The 27,759-nt window shown below is 39.6% G+C and overlaps 1 protein-coding gene across 4 annotated transcripts in view; it reads right to left on the reverse strand.

Annotated features, from left to right (window-relative positions):
* The window catches only part of Hecw2 (HECT, C2 and WW domain containing E3 ubiquitin protein ligase 2), a 218,544-nt gene that overhangs the window by 113,722 nt on the left and 77,063 nt on the right, over positions 1 to 27,759 (reverse strand). For all 4 annotated transcript variants that reach the window (XM_013013284.1, XM_013012535.1, XM_013011815.1 and 1 more), the window contains exons 2-5: positions 23,373 to 23,480; positions 12,312 to 12,406; positions 6,516 to 6,591; positions 1,707 to 1,876 (exon numbers count right to left, since the gene is read on the reverse strand). In XM_013013284.1, the coding sequence (XP_012868738.1) occupies positions 1,707 to 1,876; positions 6,516 to 6,591; positions 12,312 to 12,406; positions 23,373 to 23,480 (449 nt within the window). The remainder of the gene's footprint in view (positions 1 to 1,706; positions 1,877 to 6,515; positions 6,592 to 12,311; positions 12,407 to 23,372; positions 23,481 to 27,759) is intronic.

The raw sequence follows: 27,759 nt of genomic DNA on the forward strand, positions 1-27,759 counted from the left end.
CAGAACCTCAGGATAAGCAAGTATTGGAGATGGGAACTGAATTATAATGATTTCACTCTTTTTGGCATTCCACACAACTACTGTGGTGTGAAGGGTACTGGCTTGTTAGAAACTTAGGCACCACTCACTTTAGTTATAATGATTAAAGAGCTCCAGAGGGCCAGGCAATTGAGCAGTCTGCTTAATGGAGGAAAGCACTTGCTTAGAAAAAGATGTAGCTTAGTGGAAGAGTGCTAGCATGCATAAAGTCCTGGAATCAATTCCTCAGTACCACATAAACAGAAAAAGCCAGAAGTGGTGCTGTGGCTCAAGTGGTAGAGTGCTAGCCTTAAGCAAAAGAAGCTCAGGAACAGTGCCCAGGCCCTGAGTCCAGGACTGGCAGGGGAAAAAAAAGCCAAATTTAAAGTCCCTCTGCCTCTGAATAGGCAGGTAGTCATATAAGCACTTTTAGCTTTAGTTTCTTGATTATCAAAATGGAAAGATAATAATCTCTTCTTTCAGACTCCCCCAGCAGGCTTGCATTGGTGATATGGTCAAGAATTGTGTAAATATAAAATGTGATGATGGCTGAAGATGCAGCTCAGTGGTAGAGAGCCTACCCAGAAGTACAAGGCTGTGGATTCAAGCCCTACCATCTACCCCAGCCAAAAAATAAATAAGTTGGAAATAAAATAAAATGCTAAGCAAGTTGGATACCAACTGCTCAAGCTTGCAATCTTGGCCACTCGGTGGTATGTTCTTCAGAATTTTTTTTTTTTGCCATTACGAGTTCATAAACAGTTTTTTAGACCAGGTATATAAACAATAGCCAATAGGTTTCCATTCATATAACCACAGGAGCTGCCCAGGAGACATGGCACTGGCAAGTCTCAGCCATACCTTTTCTCCAGTGGGTTTCAGTTCCCTTGGATTTCTCTGTCTAATTAAATATTTCTACAACAATGTTACACCATAGTATGGCCTTTATACACTTAGAGGAGGAGGTCATTAACTGTGTAACTTCTATGCCAGTAAAGGGTCACTCAGAAACATTCTAGCACTCACATGTGAAACACGCCTTGCATCTCTGAAAAATGCCAGGTCAGCTCCAGCTGCCTTGTTCACTCAATGAGAAATGGTGTGGCATCTCTTTATTGATTTTCCATAGGTCTAATGAGAAAATCCTTTGCTTGGCTTCACTGGTTTGGCACACAAAGATGACGAGAAGCACCATGGAGCTGTGCCTTCCACACAATCTGTCCTCACCTAGGATGGCAACTCCCTGAATGGGCCATTGAACAAAATGCCAGAAATCCACAAAAACACTGGCCACAGACCACAGGCTGAACAATTCCTTTAATGTGATCTGAATATATGCTAGAACAAAATGTCAACAGTTGCAAGGCAGTATTTTAAAGATTCTGCTCTTATTTAAAATGTGGATGTTTTGTTCATGATGACTTTTTGTTTAAAGAAATCATTAGGGTATTTATTTTGATCTCTGAGTCCTCTGTTAGACCCTTAACTTGTGCACTTGAGGGAAGGCTTCACTCGAGTACCTACAGACAAGGCTTTCATGATGGAAATAGCTCGTTCTCGTTGTACCCCTTCCCAAGAGAACTACCTCACCCTTTGGGGACCCACCCAGAAACAGCACCCACTGCACAGAGTTCAGATGAACTTGGCTGCTGGCTTGTCAGGTAGAAACCCCCTGAGGATCGACTTACCTCTCGATGCCAGATGGGATTCGTGGTGTTGCTGATGATAGTAGACCTTCTTTCCTGCCCGTGGTGGGCACAGGTGGGGAAACTGCTCTTCTTTCCTGGCTGAATGGACATCTTAAGATAAGGGTCAGGATTGAAGAACATCCCTTTCTTTAGCCCAACTGCCCTGAGATCTTTAAAGAAAAAGAAAGAGAGACAGAGAGACAGCGACAGAGAGAGACAGTAAAGAGGGAGGGACAAAGAAGAAGAAAGGAAGAACAAGAGGTAGAAGGAAAAAGGAGACAGAAGGGAAGGAAGGGTCCATATATCCAGATTAGAACAAATAGCTCAAAGACAATTTGTTCTTAAATAATCACATAGAATACTCTAAACAGAAATTGTTTGGTAAACCGATAGCAAAGTTATTCACACTACAACTTCTCAGACAAATGAGGACAACTGGATTATGGCAATAATTCCAGCACAGAGACCCCCCTAACAGGGTGCAAAACAGAAATGATACCACACACTAACCACCATGTCACACTCCTAAATTTGACTTTCCTGAGAAACCTTTGTATTACAACATGAGCATCTTCAGCATCTTTTCCCAGTGCAACGTAGTTTGGAAAACAATCTTAGACAATGTCTGGAGAGAAATATTTAACAAGCTGTTTACTGAAAAACATATTCCATAATGAAAAAAGCCACACTCTTGTGTAAGTAGAACTAAGTTTGACTTTTGAATAAGTAGAAATAAGTTTGAACTAAGCTTAGAGATTGAACTCCGAAGTACACATTCATTTGATCCTTTTATAAATGTCATATTGCTCAATGTATGTAATGAATGTCAGAGGAAAGTTGATCAGAAATGTTTCTAACATGTTGTGAATGTTACTCATTAGTATAAGTAATTCTGCAGTTACTTTTCTCAAAGCCTGTAAATTCACTTAAATGTTTTGATAAATGGTTTATAACCTACCTTCAATCCATAGATTATGTTTGACATCATGAAACAACTCATGAGGAGTTGCTTAAAAGTCTTAGCTGAAGGCTAAGGAGACTTCTTTTTTTTTGGCGGGAGGGGGGGGTGTCTGGTCGTGGAGCCTGAACTCTGGGCCTGGGCGCTGTCCCTCAGCTCTTCAGCTCAAGGCTAACGCTCTACCACATGAGCCATGGCGCCACTTCTGGCTTTTTACTTTTTTGCTTATGTGGTGCTGAGGAATCGAACCCAGGGCCTCATGCATGCAAGGCAAGCGCTCTACCACTGAGCCACCTTCCCAGCCCCGAGAGGAGACATTTTTAAGATGGTCAGGCTAACGGATACATAAATGTCAGGAACTAAAGCTGACCTTTCTAACAATATTGGTTTGATGAATCTATAGCTCTGTGAGATAAGTGAGCTTGAAAACTTCTGGAAGACTGTAGGGAACTTCATGTTGTTTCAAACAGTCTTGGGCAGGTCCAGAACATTCCACTCCAGGAAGTTTGCCTCATGGAGGCCTTTAGATTAGATCAAGTAGGGAAAAGTCTGTGCCCAAACCTTTATTATAGAGGTCATCATACACAAGCACTTTCCTGAAATAGAAGGCCTTTGTTGGGAAAGACAAAATGGATTATGGGAGCCAACTGCCAAGGACATACTCCCGAGAGAACTCTGACCAATGCCTCACAAGAACTCATGGCCATTACATGGGATGAAAGCGGATGAGGACCTTCTCATGACACAATGCGGGCAGTAGAAGGGGAAAGTTCAGTATGTCAGCAAATACTGAAATATTCAACCAAGAGGACCTTCTATCAACAACACTGCATTAAATGTATTGTGATGTTGACTCTGAAAACCAGTAAGAGAAGGAAAAGATGAGTAAAGAATGAGCCAGGCATTCAGAGAAAGTTGCTGTAATCTCATTATCCTTGCAATCTCCATTCCTGATGATTCACAAACTCCTGATTAATAAAATTCCCTGTCAAGTCAAAACCAGTACATGAAGGTTGTGTTTTAAATGATCCAGATCGGGGCTGGGAAGGTGGCTCAGTGGTAGAGCACTTGCCTTGCATGCCTGAGGCCCTGGGTTCGATTCCTCAGCACCACATAAGCAAAAGGAAAAAAGCCAGAAGTGGCTCTGTGGCTCAAGTGGTAGAATGCTATCCTTGAGCTGAAGAGCTGAGGGACAGTGCCCAAGCCCAGAGTTCAGGCCCCAAGACCGGACCCAAAAAGAAAAAAAAAAAAGAATAAAATGATCCAGAGCAATTGAAATCATAGGGCAACATGTCTAAACCAAGCAAGCAATCCATAGAGTATGTTAAAACATCGTGTGTATATTATGTGTGTGCACGTGTGTGTTACTTAAAAGTGGTACTTTTAAGTATCATTCTGAAAAACTGGACATTTTAAAATTCCTAAGGATTTCAAGCAAACTATATTTGAACCCTAAGCTTCCAATTTTGCAACCTCGGAGATTTACTAGAGAACCAAAGCAAATGATGCATTCATATGAAGCACCGAGTAAGAGGAGAAAAGATGGTGCAAAGACTAGAAATGAAGAGCTGTGAACACTTTGGTTGTTAGGTGACAACTGCGCCCTGTGGAGCTTCTCTCTGTAACATCTCACTTTCAATGCTTCTTTTCACTTGCAGCATGTTTGCAGCCAAGAAAAGTGGATCTAACCTGAACGCTGGTGGTGAATATTATAATCCTAGCTACTCCAGAGGTGAGATCAGGCAGTTCGGAGACAGTCTGAGAAAAAAGTTAATGAGAGCTCATCCCAACAATCACTGGGAAGAGTAGTGTCTACTTGTTATCTCAGCTACACAGGGGGCTGAGATCAAAGGATTGCATTTCTAAGCCAACTAGGTAAAAATGTTTGCGAAACTTTATCTCAGTGAATGGCGGTGTGTATCTTTTATCCTAGCTACAGAAGGAAGTATAAAATAGGTAAATCATAGTCCAGGATGACCTGGGCAACAGTGAGGTCCTATCTCAAAAAACAACCTGAGCATCTGCCTAGAAGGTGTTAAGATCCTGAGTTCAAATCCTAGAAGCATACACACACACACACACACACACACACACACACACACACACACACACACAAAAGATCTAATTTAAATTTCAAAAGCCTTAGATTTTTTTTAAAAAAAGAATGAAAACAAAACATCTTTAGAGAGAGATATCTATTACACTTGTGTGTGTGTGTGTGTGTGTGTTGTGTGTGTGTGTTGTAATACTGCCATCTGTTTTAAAAGTTCAGTTCAGCCAGGCACCAGGGGCTCATGCCTGTAATCCTAGCTACTCAGGAGGCTGTGATATGAGGATCACAGTTTGTGAGACTCTTATCTCCAATTAATTACCAAAGAGCCAGAAGTGGTACTGTGGCTCAAGTTCTAGAGGGCAAGCCCTGAGCAAAAAAGTTCAGGGACAGTGCTCAGCCCTTGAGTTCAATCCCCAGGACTGGTGTGCACACACGTGCACATGTACATACACACACACACACACACACACAAATTCAATTCAGAGACTGATTTTTTTGTTCTTCCTTCTATGCTTTTTAAAAAAATTAATGTATACTAATTATACAAAGGAGCCTCACTGTGATATTTCATATATACATGCAATATACTTTGATCAAATATAACAGTCTTGTCACTATTTCTTCTTTTTAAAAAATGATGCTTTTAATCACTACTAATTCATCTTTTAAATCAGTGCTTTTCAAACTTTTTGACATCACCCTGGGCCGAAAGTAAATTTTGCTTTTGTATGTTGCCATTCAGTACACATACACAGATATATCAACTTTCAGTGAAAATAGTTTCAGTTTGCATGATGTTTCAGGTGGGGGGAAACCCATTGGTAATCACTCCAATATTATTCTCTTTTGTTTTTTCTTTTGCCAGTCTTGGGGCCTGAACTCATGACCTGAGCACTGTCCCTAAGCTTCTTCATGCTCAAGCCTAGCGCTCTACTACTTGAGCTACAGCCCCACTTCTGGCTTTTTTGAGTAGTTTATTGGAGATAAGAGTCTCATAGAGACTGCTGATGCGGCTGGCGTCAAACTGCAATCCTGAGATCTCAGATTCCTGAGTAGCTAGAATTACATGTGTGAGCCATTGCTGCCTGACAATCTCCTCTTTAAAAAAAGAAATGCTTGTTTCAACTCAAACTCATGAAGTACAAATGTGTCCCAATTCATAATTTGAAAAGCAATGCTTTAAACTATATGATAAACCCACAAGCAATTGAAATATTCCACTAAGCAGAAAACAAAAGCAACTGTCCATTTTCTTTTTTTGCTTGAACTCAGCATCTGGGTGCTGTCCCTGAGCTCTTTTGCTCAAGACTGGCATTCATATTTCTACTTTCAGCTTCTTGGTGGTTAACCAGAGATAGGAGTTTCACAGACTCTCCTGCCCAGGGTGGCTTTAAACCACTATCTTCAGCTCTCAGCTTTCTTAATAGTTAGGATTACAGAAATGAACCCAGAGCACCTGGCTATAAACACACACACACACACACACACACACATGCAAACATATGCTTTGTCTTTTTTTTTCCCTGGTCTTCACATTTTTCTTTCTCTATCTGAACTATGCACTAATATTTAAAATAATGAGAACTCCTCAGTGAAATTTAGCATGTTATACTACAGTTTCAGTGATTTTTTTCATTAAAATGCAGTTGAAAAAACACTTTTTGAATTTACATTAATAATTTGTTTCTTCAAGGTAAGCTATATACCTGAACAGCTAGAAGCATGTATAAGAGTCTGTAGAAAGAAGCAGTTAATCCTCCAGTCTCAAACTGGATGCCTCAGTGAAAGAAATTCTTACCTGACAAGGTAAAGCTGACAAGCTTCCGTGAATGCAGATTCCCTGAGGCACCCCCTTCCATGCCTTCTGCCCCCATCTGAAGAGAAAAAAAAAGATACGCATCTGTGTTTTATACAGAATTATGCCACCAAATCTTCCCAGGGAACTACATACATTTGCAAATACAACCATGTTTGCATCAAAAAGCGTTACGCCATATGTCTTTAAATTTCCAAATCTTGGAACGGAAGCACAAGCGAAGCGGTCATACTCACATTGAATCCTCACCCAAAATAAAAAATAAACATGAGCTCCGAAATTTCATTGGAATAGGAATCAGCCTATTTTAGGTCCTCTTTTCCCTAATAATAATATAATTTGTATGTAGTATATGTACTTATATGATTGCCACTATATTAAACATTCTCTTCAAAAGCAAATACTGAATTCCTTCTGATTTATTAGGAAAATCTATAATAAGCCAAATACTCATTTGTATGTACAGAAGTTTTCCTTCCTGCTACTTGCATCACTATGACAGAAGTATTTGACATAAACCATGAAAAGCTGAAAGAATTTCTTTTGGCTCAGACTTTCAGAGGTTTCAGTTCATGGTCACGTGGCTCTTGATTGTGAACCACTTGCAAGGCTGACAGGAAGCAAAGAGCAGGGAGACAGGAAGAGGCCAGGGACAAGATAACAGCTCCCACACTCCCACTAGTTCCCACTGACCTAGTTTCTCCAGCCAGGCTCCATCTTCTAAAGTGCCCAGAACCTTCTCAAATCCCACCCTCAGCTAAAGACGTATGCCTTAATGCATGAACTTGTGGGGGACCCTCCATATTCAAATCATACCAAGGTATGTATCAACCTCCTTTCTAGAGTCCTGTTCTGTTCGGCTACATAGGTACATGACACACACTATTATAATTAGCAATGATAGGAATTTGTGGTGCTATTGTGGTGATCATTTGTTTTTAAACTTTTGGGGCAAATTGTATCTCACATGAAACCAGTAATTGATAGACTGCATAGCAATTTTAAAACCTTCTCTCAATTTATGTGCAATCAGTGTACAATTTGTGATATGCTAGGAAAAAAATACATAATATTATAAGGCACAGAATTGAAGGCAGGCCTTATTCTAAAAAGATCTAAAATAGAAATCACACTTTAGTTCTGAAGTTCAGATTAAACCCTACAATCAAGAATCTTTCGCTGACCAAATTTTAGCAATGTTCTTTTGAGTCCTCTGCTCAACTAGACCTGATCTTGGGTTTTAATCTACATCTTGGAAGAGTTAAGTCTTAGAAGAAAAAAAAAAATCCCTATTGTCATTTACAGAGAATCCCAACCCTCCAAATGTAATCTCCATTGATATCTGACAACTCTTTTTCCTCCAATAGTATCCAGGACTAAATCATTTTGGCCTATCTTCAGGAAGAATTCTGTTAGGTCAGTTTAGCAAGAATTGTTCTACCTTCTCCTTTCTTAGTCATTTTCATCCACTCTTCTTTGGCTATAAATCTCTACTTTCCTTCATTGTGTTTAGAATTGACTCAAATCTACATTGAGATCTCTTTCTCATTCTTGCCTTAATTCCTAATTAAAATCTGTCTGTAAAAGCCATCTTGACTACTGATTTTTTTCTTAAATTTCCTATGCTTTATATCTCCTATAAAAATGACACACCATCAGGAAATTAAAAATTATCACTATGAATCCAAGCAAAGATGAAAACTTGTAAATGAAATGCTAAATAAGTTTCAAATTTTGTCTGTCATCTCTCTAGCTCTTGCTACAGTAGTCAAGACTGTGGTGGAATTTAACTTCCTTGTAACCATTTCACTTATTATGTACAACATACCAGGGGACAATCTAGGTATCACTATTTCATCCCTTCCATACCATCAGCTTCTTGATGAACAATCATACAACTGTTGCCCAGAAAATATGTGGGATTTGTTATATTGTTTTCATATTCTTTTGACTCATTATCCCCAGATTAAGTATTCAGAGGCAGCAGCAAATTGTGTAGACAATTGATGATGGTAATTTTCCTATCCTGCATTCACAGCACGGAATAACCCCTGACCATGGTGGTGACCATGGGAACATACTGAAGATTACAACAGATTGACATGCAGCACCCTGCTCTTTGCTACACCATGTCATAGTAGATCCAGGAGACCGGACCTACTCAAATAGACCACACTGCCCAGTGGGAAGTGGCCCTCTAAGAACATGTCATCTTTGTGTCTATTCTTATATACCCATTTTAAGTGAGATATTGTTTTAAAAATGAAGAAAAAGGAAAATTATCTCCCAACTGTCACTTTCAAGATATAATTTATCATCGAGCAAAAGGCTAATATGAACCAGTTCTTGTAGAATTCAAAGAAAAAGTATCCTATAGGACTTCTCTAGCAAGATACTGAAAAAATTCATTTGTTATCATAAAGCCAGGAAAGACCGAATGGTACCACTAAATACAGGGACATTAGTGATACCGAACATATCTGTACTCTGTGTTTAGGGAGAGGTTTTAAATAAACTCCACAGATTCATTCCAGGAAAACTGAAAAGGAACACTGTCAAGTTTACTTCTCAACCAAGTGCTGAAACAATGAGTGGTAGTGAATGATGGTGGCCGTAATCTACCCCGGCAGCCAAAGGATTTCCTGTTCCAGGGGCTGAGACCCGTATCACTGTGTACTCTGATGAATGACAATGACATCAAAGTACGAATGGTAGAGATGACAGAATTCTTTTTTTTATCCTTGATTCATTACAATAGGATATATGAAAAAGGAGACCACGATTAGGGTGGCCACTCATTCTTTTTTGCTGTGGAGTTTGCGTCTTTCCTTCCAGGTTGATTCTATGCATTTAGCCTTGGTATAATGATACTAGCGAGATTTGTGAAGATCAGTGCTGTGAATCAGTCAGGATAACTAAACACATGCCATATACCTGAGGGACAGGGAGAATCATGCTGCTATCAAGTCCAGTGTTTGCTTCTCCCCAAAGAAAGTATTCACATGAACAATGACCCCAGAGTTTCCAGCGTGGTCCGACATCCATGCCACGTGATTCACGTGAGTTTCTGAACCAAACTACTGTTTTCTTATTGCAGTGCTCTACTGATGACGCTTTTAAGTACTCTAAAACCCGTTTGAAGCAAATTAATTAATTCTAAGCTATCTGCAGGCTTTAATAGATTTAGTTCAATATAAAATTGATGGGACGAATTCAATATTCAGCAGATTATAAACTCCAATTGCCTTCAGTGATATCTGAGACTGAAATTTCTAAAGTATGAAAAACTCTAATCCAGAAACTGCTGATTAGTATTATTAATTAGCCAGTTTCACACAAAAGTCAAATCAGTCAAAGATTTTTTTTTATTATATACAGCTACACTCATCTAGCTTGTGCAATTTTTTGTTTTAGAGAGTTAACAAGGCCACTGCCTATGACACTGAAGATTTTTGCAGACCACAATTATTGTTCTTTTTATGACCTTCAAATGCTCACACAGTAATGCAAGGTATTCTTTTATATTTCACACCAAGTTTGCCACAATGTAGTGTCTGCAATTTTTGTCTTAATACCCTTCCTTGTGCTCTTTTTATGCATCCTTTAACTTATCCCTCAACCATGCCTTGCCTTCTTTAGAGAAAATTTCCAAGACTCTCCTGGCCAGGGTCTCATAGCTTTAATATACTACTCCCTACTCAATTATCATTGAAATAAATAAATACTTTCATATTGTTTAGCAGGCCAATAAGAACAATAGCTGTGTTCTTCTTATCACCTGGTCCCAGTGGTGAGCATCATGCCTGGTAGTTAGCAGGCACCCAATAGTATTTGTTTGAATAAATAAAGGAAAAGGAAAGACTGATTCAGAGGCCCAGACATTACTAAAGACAATACATCGTTAGTCTGGCCAATTCCAAAATGTCAAATGTAGGGTCTACTTTCTAATTTAAGAAATCAACTTCAGGGATGGGAATGTGGCTTAGTGATTGCTTAACATACATGAGGCCCTGGGTTCAATTCCTCAGTACCACCTAAACAAAATAAATAATAATAATAACTATTTCTTAAAAGAATCAATCTCACTGGACACCTGTACTCTTAGCTACTCAGAAGGCCAAGATTTAAGGATTGTGATTTGAAACCAGGCAGGGCAGGAAATTCTGTGGGACTCTTGTTTCTAATTGGACATCAAAAAGCTGGAAGCAGAGCTGTAGCTTAAGTGGTAGAGAGATACTTTTGAGCCAAAAAGCTCAGGAACAGTGCCCAGGCCCAAGCCAAAGCCCCAGGGCTGGCGCACACACACAAAATCCAACTGGCCACTTGCCTATTTCCAAATCTGTCACCATTTTTAATGTGAATATACATACATGCCTACACATAATATTATAAAGATTGTGCTCCTTGGGAATCTACATTTTCATGATCTCAATTTTACTAGTGACTAATAAAATCCGCAAGGATTTACACATCTTGGATTCTTTTTTTTTAATTTAATTTTATTTTATTTGTGAACATACTGTACAGAAGGGTTACAATTACATGGGCGGGATAATGCGTACATTTCTTACCAAGAATTGCAGCCTCTTCCTTTGTTTACCCTTCACATCCCTTCCCAGCCTCCCCCCTCCCCCCCAATCCCAATCCTTCTCCTTCCCCCCCCCTTCCCCCCCCACCGACATTGTAAAGCTCGTTTTGGGCATGACAACTTGTACTTCTCATTGTTGCAACAGGTCCACCTGTATCCTTAAACAACTGGTTTTTCCCCATCTCCTCCACAAGTTATACTGACATCAAATATAGTGAAAGCAGGGGTTATACTGTGGGGGAGGGACATACAAAGCAACAAAGAGATAATCTTATAAATGCGTTAGAAACACATGCATGAAAGAAAAAACATTAAAATACATATCTAAGGGTTCATTTTCCTGACATCACATTATCTGACCTTTTCCGCTTGACTCATACATATACTAGATATTGCAAATAAGGGACATCTTGGATTCTTAAGAGTCTTCCTAAACTTCCTGAGTCCAACTATCCATGTTACCTTGGAGAAGAAGCATGTTGTAAGAAGGATACATTTTAAAAATCTGATCATTAGATGTAAAAATCGCAAAATTGTGAAAGGCAATCCTTAGCAGAATGCTATTCTGGGAATAAACATGCTCTTTTCAAGAGACCAGTGCTATGTTTCCCCAGAAGTCCATTGGCTGGTTCTTCATCTGAGGACTGGATGAAGAAGGTACCTTACATTGAGAGGCCAGGTCGTTCCAAAAATATGCGCGGCTCACCATGAGGCACTACAGCCCAACAAGAGTGAGGCAATCTAACACTAAAACCTCATGAGAACCAGCAATTTACATACCCTTTTCAATCTCCTTGAGTTGATGAGCAAGTTGAGTTCTCTATTTAAATGGCAACTTTTTCTCTTTTACTCTGAATTCACTTAATTTCACCTAATGCCACCCTTTCCTGTCAATGGGTTACCCCAACTAAGTTTAACACCTTCTGTGACAGTACACTCAGGACCCTGTACCTCATGCACAGGTTCCGCAGAAAACTGACAAGACACAGGACTGTTGCATATCTAACATTTTCCCCATTCGCTCATGAGATGCCAGCCTTGTTAAGTGATTTCCTTTTCTAAATGTGTGCCCACACTGTTATGAACTTGCTTTCCATTGTTTCTCATAAGCCTGTCAGGCTGCACAGGCAAAAATAGAAACCACGTCTGTGTGCGGCCCTCACAGGAGGCCAGCAAGAAGATGCACTCACCATCACAGCCGGGTTCTTCACTGTGATGCAGGGGGTTGTGGCTCGCAGGGCTCCACTGATGCCGTGGTAGTATTTAAAACAGATTTTTATCTCCGCTACAAGCAATGGGAGGAAAAAACAAACAAACAATAAAGATACTGAAACAAGTCATGTAGGCAGCTACTGAGGAAATCCATCATACCCCTGTCAGGCAACTTTTCCCATCTTCCTTCCTTTACATTTTTTTTTGATGTTTTACAATGTAGTCCATGCTGAATTTGAACTTACAATCTTCCTGCCACATTGTCTGAAATGCTGAGTTGATGGGGAGCCATGAAGTCTATGTACCAGTGACACATGCTTGTCACTCCCAACAACACATAGAAAGGTCACAGCCCAGACTATTGTAACCATAAAGTAAGTCCCTATCTTGAAAATAACTAACATAAAAGGGACCAGAGGCATGACCATAAGTGGTAGAATGCCTGCTTGGCATATACAAGGACCTGAGTTCAATCCCCAGTACTACTATGAGGGAGACAGAGAGAGAGAGATAGACAGACAGACAGACAGACAGTCAGACAGACAGACATAGAGTGAAGAAATGATATCAGAAAAGTGATGTACAAAAGCAATGCTTTGAAACCCTACATAGAGATAAAAATAAACGGGGTTACAGTGAAGAATTACGAGTCGCATAAGCAAGGAGGCAGGCGTGATATGCTCAGCTAGAGGACCAGCAAAACTCCAGCTTCACTAAGAACGCGTCTCCCTGAGACCACTCCTGCAGTATTTACCAAGGTGCTCCGCGGTGTGCCCAACCTTGTCTCATCTCATGTTCATGTTATTAGTGCACCCCCACAAAAGCCTTGGGCAGAAGAAAGTCTTGTCCCATACTGCATTTTTCCTGGGACACATTCTATCCAGACAATGCTGCCCAGGGGCAGGCCTCTGAGGAAGAGTTCGGAGCTACAGGAGAGAGCTTCTCTCTCACCTAAGTGACAGGGTCATTAAGGTAAAGCTGGTCCAAATATTCTCCCAGAAAGTTAATCTCCCACTGTGTTACTGGCTGTGGACTGTATGGCTTCCTATAGGGTATCCTGTTTGCTTATTTCAAGTCAAAGATACAATAATTAGAGAAAAATCCTCTTCCAGACATTTATAACATCACACTTTGCATATCAATGACCAATAGTAAGTATCAAGAAAGGTTTCATCATAGAATAAAATATTGAGTCCTTCTATTATGTATTTTAATCATTATCCAATAACTTAGAGTTTAGTTATCATCATCAACCAAAAGACTTTTACTACATACCCACCACAATACCTACACAGCATAGTACCCAACAGTACAAGGAGCCCAGGACAAGGTTTTGATCTAGCAGCTATTTTATAGTGAAATGCTGAGATGAGATTCTGGGCACAACAAAACACAGAAGACATGGGAAAGGAAGAACACCAGGAGAAAGAGGTTGGAGGCCAGGCAGAAAGATGAGTGAAGACATGCCACCGTCATCTTCTCATCTCATGGATGAGAAAAATGGGGCTAGAGAGTGAGGAGTAAGGAGTGGCAGAAGCAGGGAGACAGGAAAGACATGTCCAGTTAGAAGCTCAGCAGGAATTTAGCTTTACTATTACCTAGCCTTCCTAAGGCGACTCCTCTACAAATGTCTTTCCTAAACATCAACACGAGCCATGGGCTATTTAAAAATAGTAAAGGCTGTATAGGTCAGCACAAATCTTACTTCCCCTTACTTTCTTCCATGATCCATAGGATGTAATCTGCATGAAAACAAAGTGGACACACATGCACAAGTCCTGTCAGAGCAGAACAAAGCAGTGACATGCATGAGGATTCAGTTCTGTGGGTGTGAGCTCCTTACGATCACATTCTGCATTCTGGAATGGCAGCAGCCTGTGAATCTGCCTACAGCAGCACCTCAGAAGGCACTCCAGTGGTTAGTAAGTGAGCAGGGCATTTTGCAAGGAAGAGAAGGGCATTTTGGGGGGCGGGGGTCCGGTTGTGGGGCCTGAACTCTGGGCTTGGGCGCTGTCCCTCAGCTCTTCAGCTCAAGGCTAGTGCTCTACCACTTGAGCCACAGCACCACTTCCGGCTTTTTTCTTTTTGCTTATGTGGTGCTGAGGAATCGAACCCAGGGCCTCATGTATGCAAAGCAAGCACTCTACCACTGAGCCACCTTCCCAGCCTGAGAAGGGCATTTTTATAAAGCATCTTCCCTCACTTTCCCTCAGATGAGAGAATACCATCCACTACATCCAAGATTTCAAGAGTCAACTAGATTGGAGATTATGAAACCAAAGAATAAAGAGAAAAAAAAGCGTCACTGTTTTGTTCTCTTGTAGGATGTTGATGACCAGGCCTGCTTTGTCGGCTAACCCATTTAGGGTCTTAATTCATTTATTGCTAAGACAAATAATAATAAATTTCTAACGCAAGTGACAAATTAGAATCCAAGAAACTATAACAAACATTTTGATTTGAAAAGAAATAGAATTTTTGGATATGACTATTAAAACCCTGTAGAATTTTTGCTATAAAGGTACTGACACAAAGGATTTAATGTATCATCCACAACAAAACCACAGAGAGAGAAAGAGAGACAGACAGACAGACAGACAGAGAAACAGAGACAGGGAGACAGAGAGAGAATGGTTCCCCCCAAAAAAATGTAGTCTAGGACAGAACAAAGAATTGTGTGCAGCTAGATGGAAGGTGCCAGCTTCTTCAGCAACATGCCAATTAAGATTTCTGCCCTTGGGGGCTGGGAAGGTGGCTCAGTGGTAGAGCGCTTGCCTTGCATGCTCAAGGCTCTGGGGTTCGATTCCTCAGCACCACATAAGCAGAAAAAAAAAAGCCAGAAGTGGTGCTGTGACTCAAGTGGTAGAGTGCTAGCCTTGAGCTGAAGAGCTGAGGGACAGGGCCCAGGCCCAAAGTTAGGCCCCACGACCGGACCCCCCCAAAAAAAAGATTTCTGCCCTTCCAAAATATACAGGCCAATATATATACATATGCCAACATAGGCATGTATCTCATTACATGCCTATGTTGACATATGTGATCCATGTGATACATGTGATATGTTACATGCATGGTTTATATGGCATGTATGTGACGTAAGTGGTATGTGTGAATGCATGGCATAAACGGCATGTATGCAGCACTGTGACACACGTGTGTTGTCTTGACGTGTATGACACATGATACATATGACACGTGTGGTATACACATGTCATGTGTTGTGTGTGGCACATATGTCGCATGTGGCATTCATACGCCACATACAATGTGTGTGATGTATATGGCATATGATATGTATGACATGTATGGCTTATGTGATGTATATTTATATGTGTGATATATATGACTACTTAAGATATATATGGCATATGCATATATGTCAATAAAGAATAATATATATATATATTTTTTTTTGGTCCGGTCGTGGGGCCTGAACTCTGGGCCTGGGCGCTGTCCCTCAGCTCTTCAGCGCAAGGCTAGCACTCTACCACTTGAGCCACAGCGCCACTTCCGGCTTTTTCTTTCTGCTTATGTGGTGCTGAGGAATCGAACCAAGGGCCTCGAGCATGCAAGGCAAGCACTCTACCACTGAGCCACCTTCCCAGCCCTATATATTTTGTATTTTTGATCAATGCCTATTATATTCATGTTGTAAATATCCCAATGAAATCTCTGTACAATTCCTCTATGCTAATACTATTTTTTTAAAGAAAATGAAAAAAACAAACAATAATTTAGATCTCCAAATACTTGGGGATTTTCTGCTACACTTTCTGTAATTAATATCTAGTTTTATTCCACTGTTATTTAAGAGCACATTTGATTTAATTTCTATATTTTTAATTTGTTAAAATGTGGTTTCCATTGCAGAAATGATCTACAGTAATGGTTCCACTGAGCTTGACAATGACTTGCATTTTGCTATTGTTTTATAAAATACTCTGCAACTGTTAATTATATTCAGTTAACTGGTAGTCCTCTTCAGTCTAAATATGCCTTCACTCATTCTCTATCTGCTGGCTCTTTCAATTACTAACTGGGATGTTGAAATTTCTAGGTATTATAAGGAATCTAAAAAAAAAAAACATTTCTGCCCTTCCAAATACAGGAATATGCCATGTGGAGTAAGAGTTTTCCTCTTCCAATATTACTTAATGTTTCAGGAGGTCTATTACTCAACACATTTCAAATGGTGCAACTGAACAACTTTCCCTCTGAGTAAGGAGGTGCTTTAATTAATGTAGCTGAGTATCTTTGGTTATGGGAAAATGTAACTGAAAAGACTATTCAAAGACAAGTTGGTGCTCAGATACACATGCTTTCAGCTACAGCTTATAACTGAAAGAGGAAAATTAAAACAGAAAAAGGCATGCCATAAAAAAGACAAACAAAGGCAGGTGGAAGCAAATGCAGGCCTCATGACTGAACACCCAAGCAGGGATGATTCCAGGGGCCATGCAGCTATCCTCATATCCTCACTTACCAGCACAGGACATGAAGGACAGGGACAAAGAGCAATGAAGGACTCCCACCTGCTCTAAATGAGTTCCTCACAGCCACAGGTGACATGCGGCCGCTCCTCTAACTGGCTTCAAATGATACCCTGGGGGTATCATGATACCCTTTTTGCTGCCAAAGGGTTATTTGGATATTTATAACAACCTTCTTGGGCCAAACAAGATTATCAATACAAGCAGATGGCAACAAACAAAAAGCATACAAGAAACATACACGTTTGTCCCATCATAGATCAAATGATTTCTGCAGGCCTTGTATGGCCCTGGAGCCAGATGTTTCCAACCAATTCAATGTCTCCACCCACATAATCTCAATTCCACAAATGGAGCAGGGGAAGAGGGTGTTATTGTGCTAGAGAATCAACTTGAAAAATGTATGTTGCCTGAGTGTGGAGCAACCAGAAGTGGGTTGAGCCCTCCAATCCTGGCACATAGGACCTGCTGTCAGCGGGGCCAGCCCTACGCTGGGGAGGAAGAAGACACGCCCCAAGTGATATCTTCTCCTCTCAAGTCTCTTCTGAACACAGAAGCCATTCATGAATCATAAAGATGTGTTTAGCTCTTTTAATAATCTTTGGGATATTTTGCTTCTGAGAGTTACTAAATGATGGATTGGGTACCTTCTAGATGCTGACAACAGATAAGCTACTTTCATCTTCAAATATTAAGTTACTAACGAGCTTAATATAGGCAACAGCATAGTGATGGCACAACATCTCCAACACAGAGGACTGGGATGAGTGGAAGGAAGCCAGGGTACAGTGGGTAAAGCGAACTTTGACAGGCTGAGTACCAGGTGGCTGGATGATGGGTGAAGGGCAGAAAGAATTTTGAGAGTTTCCAAGAAAAAGGAACTATTAATGTTACATTTCAAAGCATCATTTCATCATATACCTAGAAGGATGGGTTTATATATTTACATGTGAAATAAACAAACAAAAATAAACAGGTGCTGATGGTTTATGCTTGTAATCCTAGCTACTCAGGAGGCTGAGATCGGAGGATGGTGGTTTGAAGCCAACCTAGCCAATCCTGTGTGACTCTTATCTACAGTTGGCCACTGAAAAAACAGCTGGAACTGGAGCTGTGGCTCAAATGGTAGAGTGATAGCCTTGAGGAGAAAAGGTCAGGGACAGTGCTCAGGCTCAGGGTAAATCCTCAGGACCAGCACACACATGCCTGTGTGCACACATGCACATACACACATAATAGAAAATGGGAAAGTGTCAACTAGCTTCTTGGGGGAGGAAGCTAGTGACAGATCTGGGAGACTTTCATTTTCTATCATTTTAACATTACATTCTCATATGCTCCCTATGGAAAGGATATTTTTTAAAAGCAGTCTCAACTCATGTTGTACAATATCCTCAACTCATGGTGCATGGCTTTCTACAGTGGTCCCTACAGTCTACACCCTGCAAGAAATGGTTGTACCTCCAAGACTTAAGATCTTGTTCATAGCCTTAAATAGGGCTACAACTTGCTTAGCAGTGCTCAACATCTTATCCTAATTTACAAAGGCTAGAATTTCCCCAGGCTTCTAAAAGTCCAACAAATTCAAGTCATGAATGGAATGTGAACATTCCTCTTCTTTGAAGTATTCCATTTAATCTAAATAGAACAATGTAAAATAAAAATCAAGCTAATTGGAATTTATCCTAACACATTAGTTTTTCATGGCCCTCTATGGCTCCTATGTATAGCCCTTTTATTTAGAAGCCACATATTGAGAATAATAAAAATATATTTCACTTGTCACACTTTTGAATAGATGTCTTCTTGTTTAATGAGAAGTCTGAAAGGCCAGACCCTCCTCAACTCAGTACAAAACCATCAGAACACAAGATATCCCGTATCAGTGTGGAGGTGGTAAAAACCTAACATAGGAGTAGAGAACAAACAATCTATAATACGTATGGGAATAGAAAGTGAAAAATACCAAATCCCCATCCAAAGATGACGCTTCTGAGGTCGGTGGGAAGGGACTCAGGAATGGAAAGTTTAGAGTGGAGATTCTGACAATAAAAATTAGAAGCTGAGGTATTCCCCACTCTCAATGGAAAGCCTTCATAAATGTGTTTGTGCTGGCAAGGCATGGAACTGAGTGCCACCACTTAGAGATAAGACTCTTACACCTGCTTCTTGCATCTTGAATGTTGCTTCTAAATCCTCCATCTACTTTGTAGGGCTAAAAGAGGTAGAGATGTGTATATGCTATGTAATTCCTACAAATATGTGTTTTACTGTTCTCCTTAATAGTTGCAAAGCAATTTAGCACACAGCAGTGTGCAATGAAGTTGACTACTTCTAAGCTTTTCTCGTTGATCCAAGAACTTGGTGCCTTTTGAAAATAGTACATTGAGCAAAGTTGGCAATCAATAGTAAGTATTTCCTCATGAATGAGGAGATAATGGACAGGAAGAAGGAAAAACGAAAGGTAGTTATGAATGACTGGATAACCATCGTTTATGAAACATTATGTAGAATTAAGAGAACTTCTTGATATACTCAGACAACACTGGAAAGCCCTTAGCGACTAGAGGCTGCAGATCAGATGCAGTGACACCCGTGTCACTTACTAGAACAGCTGACAGTCTTAGGACAAAAACTGATTTTCCTCTCTGATGCCAAAGGGTATCCACCCCAAATTAATCCTGTCTTTTCCCTTTAAATCCATCTGCCTACGTCCTCTAATAATCTAAGTCTAAGCCACTTGCCTCCTCTGAGGGATACCCAAGCAGACCAGAGCCATCTTACTTTCAGAAATAACCTAAGCAGCTCTCAGTTCAGGCTGTCCAGGGAGTTGGATATATAAATTTTTGGAGAATTTCCCTTTGTATGAGGCAAAGAAAAATTTTCTTTCCCAAAACAAAAGAAATTATCATTTAAGTTTGCAAGGTCTGACAGTAACAATATTCAGAATTTTATAAGCTATCCAAACATCCTTCTTCTTTTCTTTTAGACTTCATACCATCGGCTCCAAAGAGGCAAGGAAGATTTTATTATGTTGTGAAGCAATGTTCACATGCTCAGCCAGACACTGGTTTAAAATGTTCAGGGTTTTTTTTTAATAAACTAAAGCAAAAAGGGCTAGACATATGACTCAAATGGTAGCGTACCTACCAAGCATGAGGCTCTGAGTCCAAACCCCAGTTGGAGAGAGAAAGAGAGAGAGATTTCATTTCTGACCCACCATGTTTATATATAGTTTTTTATTCTGTAAAGATGTGGATGTATGTTAGGAAAGCTGTCATTCTGATCCCTGTAGACTTAATTAAAAGTAGAAACTTTCTGATATTCTATTCAGTGTCTTAGACTTCAATTTAGGCTTCTCTCCTCAGTCAGTCAATTTGTATTACATGACTAGATACTCCCAGTTTCACAGTCCTGTTCTGCAATGTTCTGAATTTTATTTGTAAAAGATTAAGGCAGGAAAGTGCTAAATTAGGGAATAAAGAAAAGGAATTTGATTCCTAATTCTTAGCTTTAATGCCATGCTTATTTCCATTAAATAACAGAAGAAGATATAAAGGAAATGCTACCCAAAACATGTTTACTGTACTAGCTATTGACTATATTTACTCAACTGTAAAGTTATATTTCCTATATTTGCTATTTATTACAGCCTAATCAGCCAGGACATTATGAATCTCAACACTTTTGTGGAAAGAGAAAATCAATGGTAGCAAATGGTATACTCTATTAATGTTTTGCCCTTGAAAAACGTTCCAGATAATAGCAGTATGTGCTACTGGCCTCTTCCTAGGTGTTCCCATGAGCCTTGTAATATAAATTGCACATTCCAGCAACAGGCAGACCTGACTAGCTCTCTTCAGCATTTGGGAACAGAGAGTAAGATGGTCTAACCTTTTTCCCTGAGGATAAGGAAGCAATACTTCTCAGCCAACTACCCTCTTAGACCCTGCTAGTCCTGCTAAGAAGAAGAAGGGGAAAAAAAGCACCTCATTTCCAATCTTTTTCCCTCATATACTTTTCACATTCATTTTCCTTACTACTTAGTATTGCCAATATAGACAACTAGAGGCAGACAATTCCATCCAAAAGATGGAATAATAGCATTCCTAAGGAAATGGAAAGACTCAGAAAAAAAAAAATTACATTAAGCGAAGTAAGTCAGACTCAATGAAACATAGGTTGCATGGTTTCCCTCATTTGTTGTAACTAGTCAGTGCCTATAGATCTACAAATAAACACACTGGATGGTAAAAGACAAAAAAAATAAACATGGATATGATATTCTGGACATTCATACAGTGAGACCAAAGGAGGATATTTGTAGGAGAGGATCACAAAGTTTCAATAGCTATGGGCATATGATCACATAAAATGATATCTATTGAAATGAACTCAAAGAAATGGAAACAAGAAGTTTACTGTTACTTTTCTTCTTGCTTTTTTTTTTCTCCTTTGTTGCTGTTTTTGATTTCTGTACTTTTATATCGTATGTAACTTTATCTGGGGAACATAAGGGGGAGCATAGAAATTGTGGGACGAAGGATGAACAAAATGCAGCAGTGATATTCACTAGACACCATGTTGAAAATGAACTTTACACCTTGTGAGGAAGGAAGGTCAGGTGGAAAAACTAGGAGAAAATTAGAGAAGAGGTGATACTGTTCAAAAGAAATGTACTCTTTACCTGAGTTACGCAGCTCTAAGCCCTCTGCACATCACCTTTACAATAACAGGCCATCTCCAGAAACAATCTTTGTCTCTATGCTGGTAAAACTTCCTACATGTTATGCTGTATCCATCAGCTGTCCCTTCCTCACACTACCCACCTCTGCCTCCAGTTATATCATAAACATTTTCCCTTAAAAACTAATTTTATTTAAGACATAAAGAGAGGATCTAGCTAGCACACCAATCAGGCAAAGGAGACATACCACAAGAAGCAGATGAAGGATTACAAAAACCTCTGGAATGCAGACCTACCAGTAAAAATGGTGAAAAGCCTTATCTGATACCTTTAAGCCATTCAAAGTAATGCACATTCATCTTCTTTAAAATAACCTTTTATATTATGTGAGCTTTTGATGCCTCAATAAAGATGTGCTTCCAGCTGATTTCCGCTTAATTACTCATTCAGTACCAGCTTTTAATTACCAGTATTCACAGAAGCTCTGTAATATATTAAATCTTTCCACGTAGAAATCTTAGAGTTTAATAACTCAATAATACGAGTGGCAAATACAAACACCCTTTCACCTACTTTGCCACCCAAAAAGAGATTATCTCTATGAGTTATGGACTCTACAGGCACTTGAATTTACAAATAAGTATATCATCAAATTAACTCAGTAATGATTGAATTATCTATATCCTATTTCTGGTTCTCAGTAAGTTGATGGATGGTAGTATGCCCCAGCTTATCTCATTAACACTTTGTAAAGGCCAGGACCCAGATGCAAACAATACTACCTTGCTGGCAAAAATAATAATGAAGCAGGTATAGTGGCTTACAGATACAATTCCATCACTCAGGAGGCTGAAGTAGTAGAATCATGAGTCAAGGCTACATAGTGAGTTCCAGGACAACCTGAGCTAAGAAAAATAATACTAATAATATTTTCTAAAGGCAAATTATATTCTTTCTTTTTTTAGGGGGGAAGAATACTGAGGTTTGAACTTAGAGCTTAATGTTTTTTGAATAAGTATTCTATCTGCAGTTCTTTTGGTTATGGTTCTTTCTGAGACAGGATCTCATTTTTTGCCTGAACCAGCAGCCTGCATTGTGAAACCTCCCCCCCCATCTCCCCCCCCCTCCCCATCCCAACCCTCCTCCTCCCCCCCCCCCCCGCTGCAAATTATTTTATGCTTCCCACATAGCTAGGGTGACAGGCACATACTACCATATCTTGCTGAGCTAGGGTTTTGAAGTTTTCCTCATCTGGCCTTACTCAGAACCAAGATCCTCCCAATCTTAGCTTCCCACATAGCTTCGATAACAAGTACATTCTACCATACCCAGACACTGGCTGAGATGGGCTCTCTAGAACTTTTTGCCTACATTGGCCATAAACCACTATGTTCCTATCTCCTGCCTCCAAAGCTGCTAAGATTACAAATATGAGCTATCAGCACTCAGCTAGAATTAGTAAATTAATTAAAACCTTGAAATGCTCTTTCTCCTTTCTAAAATTAATCTAAATAAGTACTAATTACAAAAATAGATAAAAGGTATATACAAATTTGTAAAGTATTAAAATAACCATAAATAATTTACATATTACAAATCCACAAGACATATGTAAACACAAATGCATTTGATATATATTTTTGTATATGTGTACATATATACATATCAAAATTTTCCCCTAAAATAAATGAACATTCTCCTAATGAGTATTTTCTCTGTATTTCCCAAGGTAGTATTTTGTGCCATAAATATGAAAATGAGAACCAAAAACATTTAAAATAACATTCAGAAAAGACTATAAATTTTTATAAATATCTGCAATATTCAATATTTAGGCTTACATTTGAGAGTCAGTTACTTACGTTCCATGAAGTAGGGGCCAGGTTCAATTCTCCACACAATTTGTCCTTTTTGTGTTCCAGTCACTCCCCTGTTTTTAGAATCCCAAAAGTTGGCTGGAGAATTCTCATCTGAAAAAAAAAAAAAGCACTTTTAGCTTAATTATAACCTGTCTTTTCTCAGCTCAAAAGACCAACACAAGATCAAAAACAAATAGAAAAAAAAGAGAAAGGCTAAAATATGAATAAACACCTTTTGGGGGGGGGGGCTAGTCCTGGGGCTTGAACTCAAGGCCTGGATTCTGTCTCTGAGCCTGTCTGTGCTCAAGGCTAGTGCTAAACTAATTGAGCCATAGCACCACTTCCAGTTTTTTCTGAGTAGTTTATTGGAGATAAAAGTCTCCTGGACTTTTCTCCCTAGGCTGGCTCGAACCACAATCCTTAGATCTCAGGCCTCTTGAGTAACTAGTATTAGAAGCATAAGCTACCAGCACCTGGCAAAACACTGTTCTTAATGGCTACCTTCCAACTGATTATTCCCTTGACTTTCTCTAATTACATTTATTTGTGGAAATGGGGGGAGAAATGGAGAAACTTGGAAGAAGATAACATCTTGGGTTTTGTATTTTCAATGTTGCAACAAAAAAGAAGCAAAGAATAAAAAGTACAATTGCAGCTTTAAGGTGCTGACTTGTAAGCAAGAAGTTGGGCTCAGCTCCCCGCTCTGAAATCCTTTAACCACAGGAGAAGAACAAACCTGAGAGGACAGAACTGTATTGAAGATGGAATGAAGAAAAGCCACAAGACCCCATGAAAGTGAGTCAAACTACATCACAGCAGGGGTCAGAAGGCTAGCCAAGTCCTCCTATCTTCTACAACAGTTGTTTACAAAAGGTCACAATAGCAGAGCTTGAGCCCAGATAAGAATAGGAAAGAGAAAGTATTTCGGCTTTTGTATGGAAGAAGTACCCACAAGCAGCATTTCCCAGGTCTTCAACCCCCCAGGGCGCACAGTTTATCCCAGGGCCCTGTTGAATGTGCTCATGTTTGTGAATGCTACCACCACAAGATCAAGACAACTGTTGAAAATCTTAGCCCTTGCCTTATTTTAGTAATCCATGATACTTTTCCAAAGTGATTTCATTTCATTTTTCTTAAAATTCATCAAAAGGACTATTGCACTTAATCTTGTTATTAATACTGGAATCATTTAAATCTGTTTCTTCAAGACAGAAACACAGAATTCGAACCCAGGAGAATAATATTCACTATTTTTAAGAGGTACAGAGGACTTTCTCATGGCTTATTAAATTAGGTGAGAAACAGGCTCCCTTTACTTAATTAGACCACATAATTTTTAAGAGGAACACAGCCTTAATCAAAATCTCTATAGAAGCAGACTTACCAACAGACAACAGATCTAGTATGTTCATTTTCTTTTTTTTTCTTTTTAGCTAGTTGATCCTCTAGAACAATAACTGTCTAATTGCCCTGCCCTCAACAAATTCCTGGAGGAGTTTAAAATGCTAATCCTTGTTCTGAAATTCTATAGATTTTGATCCAGTACACTTGAGTCTGTGCCTAGGACTTTGAATTTTGGCAAAGATTCCAATCAAGGATTCTGGTACAGGTAACATAAAATAAGGTCTATCCTTTAAATCCTGCTCAGTGGTTACCACCACGGAAATTGAGCAGTCAGTCATTTGTCAGTTTGTCGCCATAAGGAGTTAATTGAGTTGTGGGAAAAGACTAACAGAAAGATATAACACAGTGCTAGGATAAACTGGCACCCGTGGCTCATGCCTATAATCCTTGCTACTCAAGAGGGTGAAATCTGAGGATTGTGGCTTGAAGCCAGTCTGAGTAGGGAAGTCCAATAGGCTTCTCTCCAAACAACCACTAAAAAGTGGATCTGGAACTGTGGCTCAAGTGATACAGCACTAGAATGCTAGCCTTGAACGTAAAAAGCTCACGAACAGTGCCTAGGCCCTAAGTTCAAGTTCTAGGACCAGTACAAGCACACATATATATGTACACCAAAAAGCCAGCATAGCAGGCTGACAGTAGCACTTACCTATAAGCCTACTTATTCAGGAGGCTGAGATATAAGGATCATAATTTGCAGCCATCTCAGGCTGACAAATCCAAGAGACTCTTATCTCCATTTAGCAAGCAAAACACTGGAACTGTATACAAACATATTGAAAAACCTAAGCAATTCCATTTTACTTAAGACCCCATCTCAGTTCTGCGACTTAACTCGTGACCCACTTTAGCCCCAATGCTAGGAATTTATGACAGAAAGCCATGCACAATTCTTGGAGCCATAGATGGCGTTTGCTCAAGGCAGGTGTTAGCTCCCAAGTGACTTTGCCCATGAGTGACCTAGGGCTAAGAGTTTCCGTTAAAACCATATAACGTTCCGACCAACTGGTTCTTCAGAGCCCAGGGCGAAACATGCCATGCATACTGTTGGTCCAGGTGTGACTCATAACCGTTGGTGGTCAAGCTATGAACCAAGGATATTTTTCTGTAAAAGTCAACCAACCATAGTTGCCCACCTTAGCTTGTTTTAAATGTTAACCAATCATGTAATTTCTTATGTAAAAGTTCCTTAAAGTTGTTTGTTCAATACTATAAAAACTGCGCTGATTTTACGCTCAGGGCCTCTTAGCATCACCGGTTGCCGAGTGCGCGGAGGACCAAGCTCCAGCTTGTAATAAACGAGTCTTTGCTGTTTGCATTGATCGTGGTCTCTGGTGGTCTGTGAGGGGGCATCTGAAAACAGGGTACGTCACATATATATATGTGTGTATATATATATATATTTACATATGTTATAGTATATATTGTATTAATCTACAGTAAAAGATTTTTAGAAACAGTTCCTTTTTAAGTGACACACAAAGCTAAAATAAGGTAAACATAAAGAGTTGCATTTTTTCAATACCATCCTTCCTTATAAAATTTAACATGTAGAGATGAGCTGAAAATTGCCTCTTTCTTTCCTGAATCTGAGTTTTGAATTTCCAGAAAATATCCTTTGTATAGGCTTTTCTGGTAATAAGAAGAGATGTAGTAAACATGACCAGAAATATCAAGTAGATTAGGAGTTGGAGAAGGTTTCCATGTCTCTATGACTATCTTCAAAACTTCATACAATACTAAGATAAAATAGAAACAAATAAACAAAAACCTCTTCAAGCTGAGGGCTGTGGCTCACATCTGTAAACAGGAAGGCCCATGAGACTCTTATCTCCAACTAATCATCCAAAAGCCAGCAATGGAGCAGTGGCTCACGTGGTAGAATACTAACCTTGAACACAAAAGATCAGGGACAGCCCCAGGACACACACACACACACACACACACACACACACACACACATACCACACCTCTTCAAATCCTCATCCTCACATGACAGACTGTGCCAGAGATAAAAACAATAATTACAGATTTCCTTTTGCTTTAAAACATTTTCTCCAAAAACTAAAAAGAAAGAAAAAGCATAAACATCTACATCTATTTTTCAGTAGCCTTTTGAATATAAATAGAAAAATGCCTTGATACTGGGCCAGAAAAGAGCCTCTCCTGATTCTAGCTGCCCTAGGGATTTAGATACCCTAACTGGGATCTTGAGATTTGGAGAATAGTATTAAGCTACAATTTTTTAAAAAAAAATCAAAATGATCCTTTTAGACCTGGGCAAAGAACACAGACTCATGAACCTTACATGACTATGTAAAGGGTGCCAGGCCAGCGTGTCAGGAGGTGTTAGGCAGGTGACCGGAGGAGCTAACAAGGACTCTGAGCCACACTTTAAGAAGGGATGAGTCTTCATGGAATGTTCCAAATGAAGTACCAATTTTAAGTATCTCAGATTCACTGACAAACTTCCTCATGAATTGGTAAACTTACCATTACTTTTCACACTCATCCTCCCTCCTTCTTACTTGAAGCCCTCTCTGGGTGGAAAGAAGAATGTGTCAGATACCTTCAAAGATCACAGTGGGCACCAGGCTACCCACTGAGAGGCACTCACACACAAGGATGGTTTTGGAGCCACTTTGTATGGCAATCTTTTTTAAAGAAACAGAATTTTTAATTAAAGGAAGTGAAGTAAGCCAGACTCAAAGAAACATAGGTTCCATGGTTTCCCTTATCTGCAATAACTAGTGTATGTCTAGGACAAGTAGAAGATTTCAAAAGCTATGTATATATAACCATATAACCTGATGCTAAGTGAAATGAACCCCAAGATAAGGACACAAGAGATTTTATCTTTGTTGCTGTTCTTTTTAATGTACTTATAATGTACTATGTGATTTTTTTTTTTGTTTCTTTGTATGTTCTTCCCCCATAGTACAACTCCTATTGTCGCTGTAATTGATTCCGGTGTCCTGCATCTTGT

This window comes from Dipodomys ordii, unplaced genomic scaffold (assembly GCF_000151885.1).
Source record: "Dipodomys ordii isolate 6190 unplaced genomic scaffold, Dord_2.0 Scaffold1, whole genome shotgun sequence".
In the NCBI taxonomy this organism is placed as follows: domain Eukaryota; kingdom Metazoa; phylum Chordata; class Mammalia; order Rodentia; family Heteromyidae; genus Dipodomys; species Dipodomys ordii.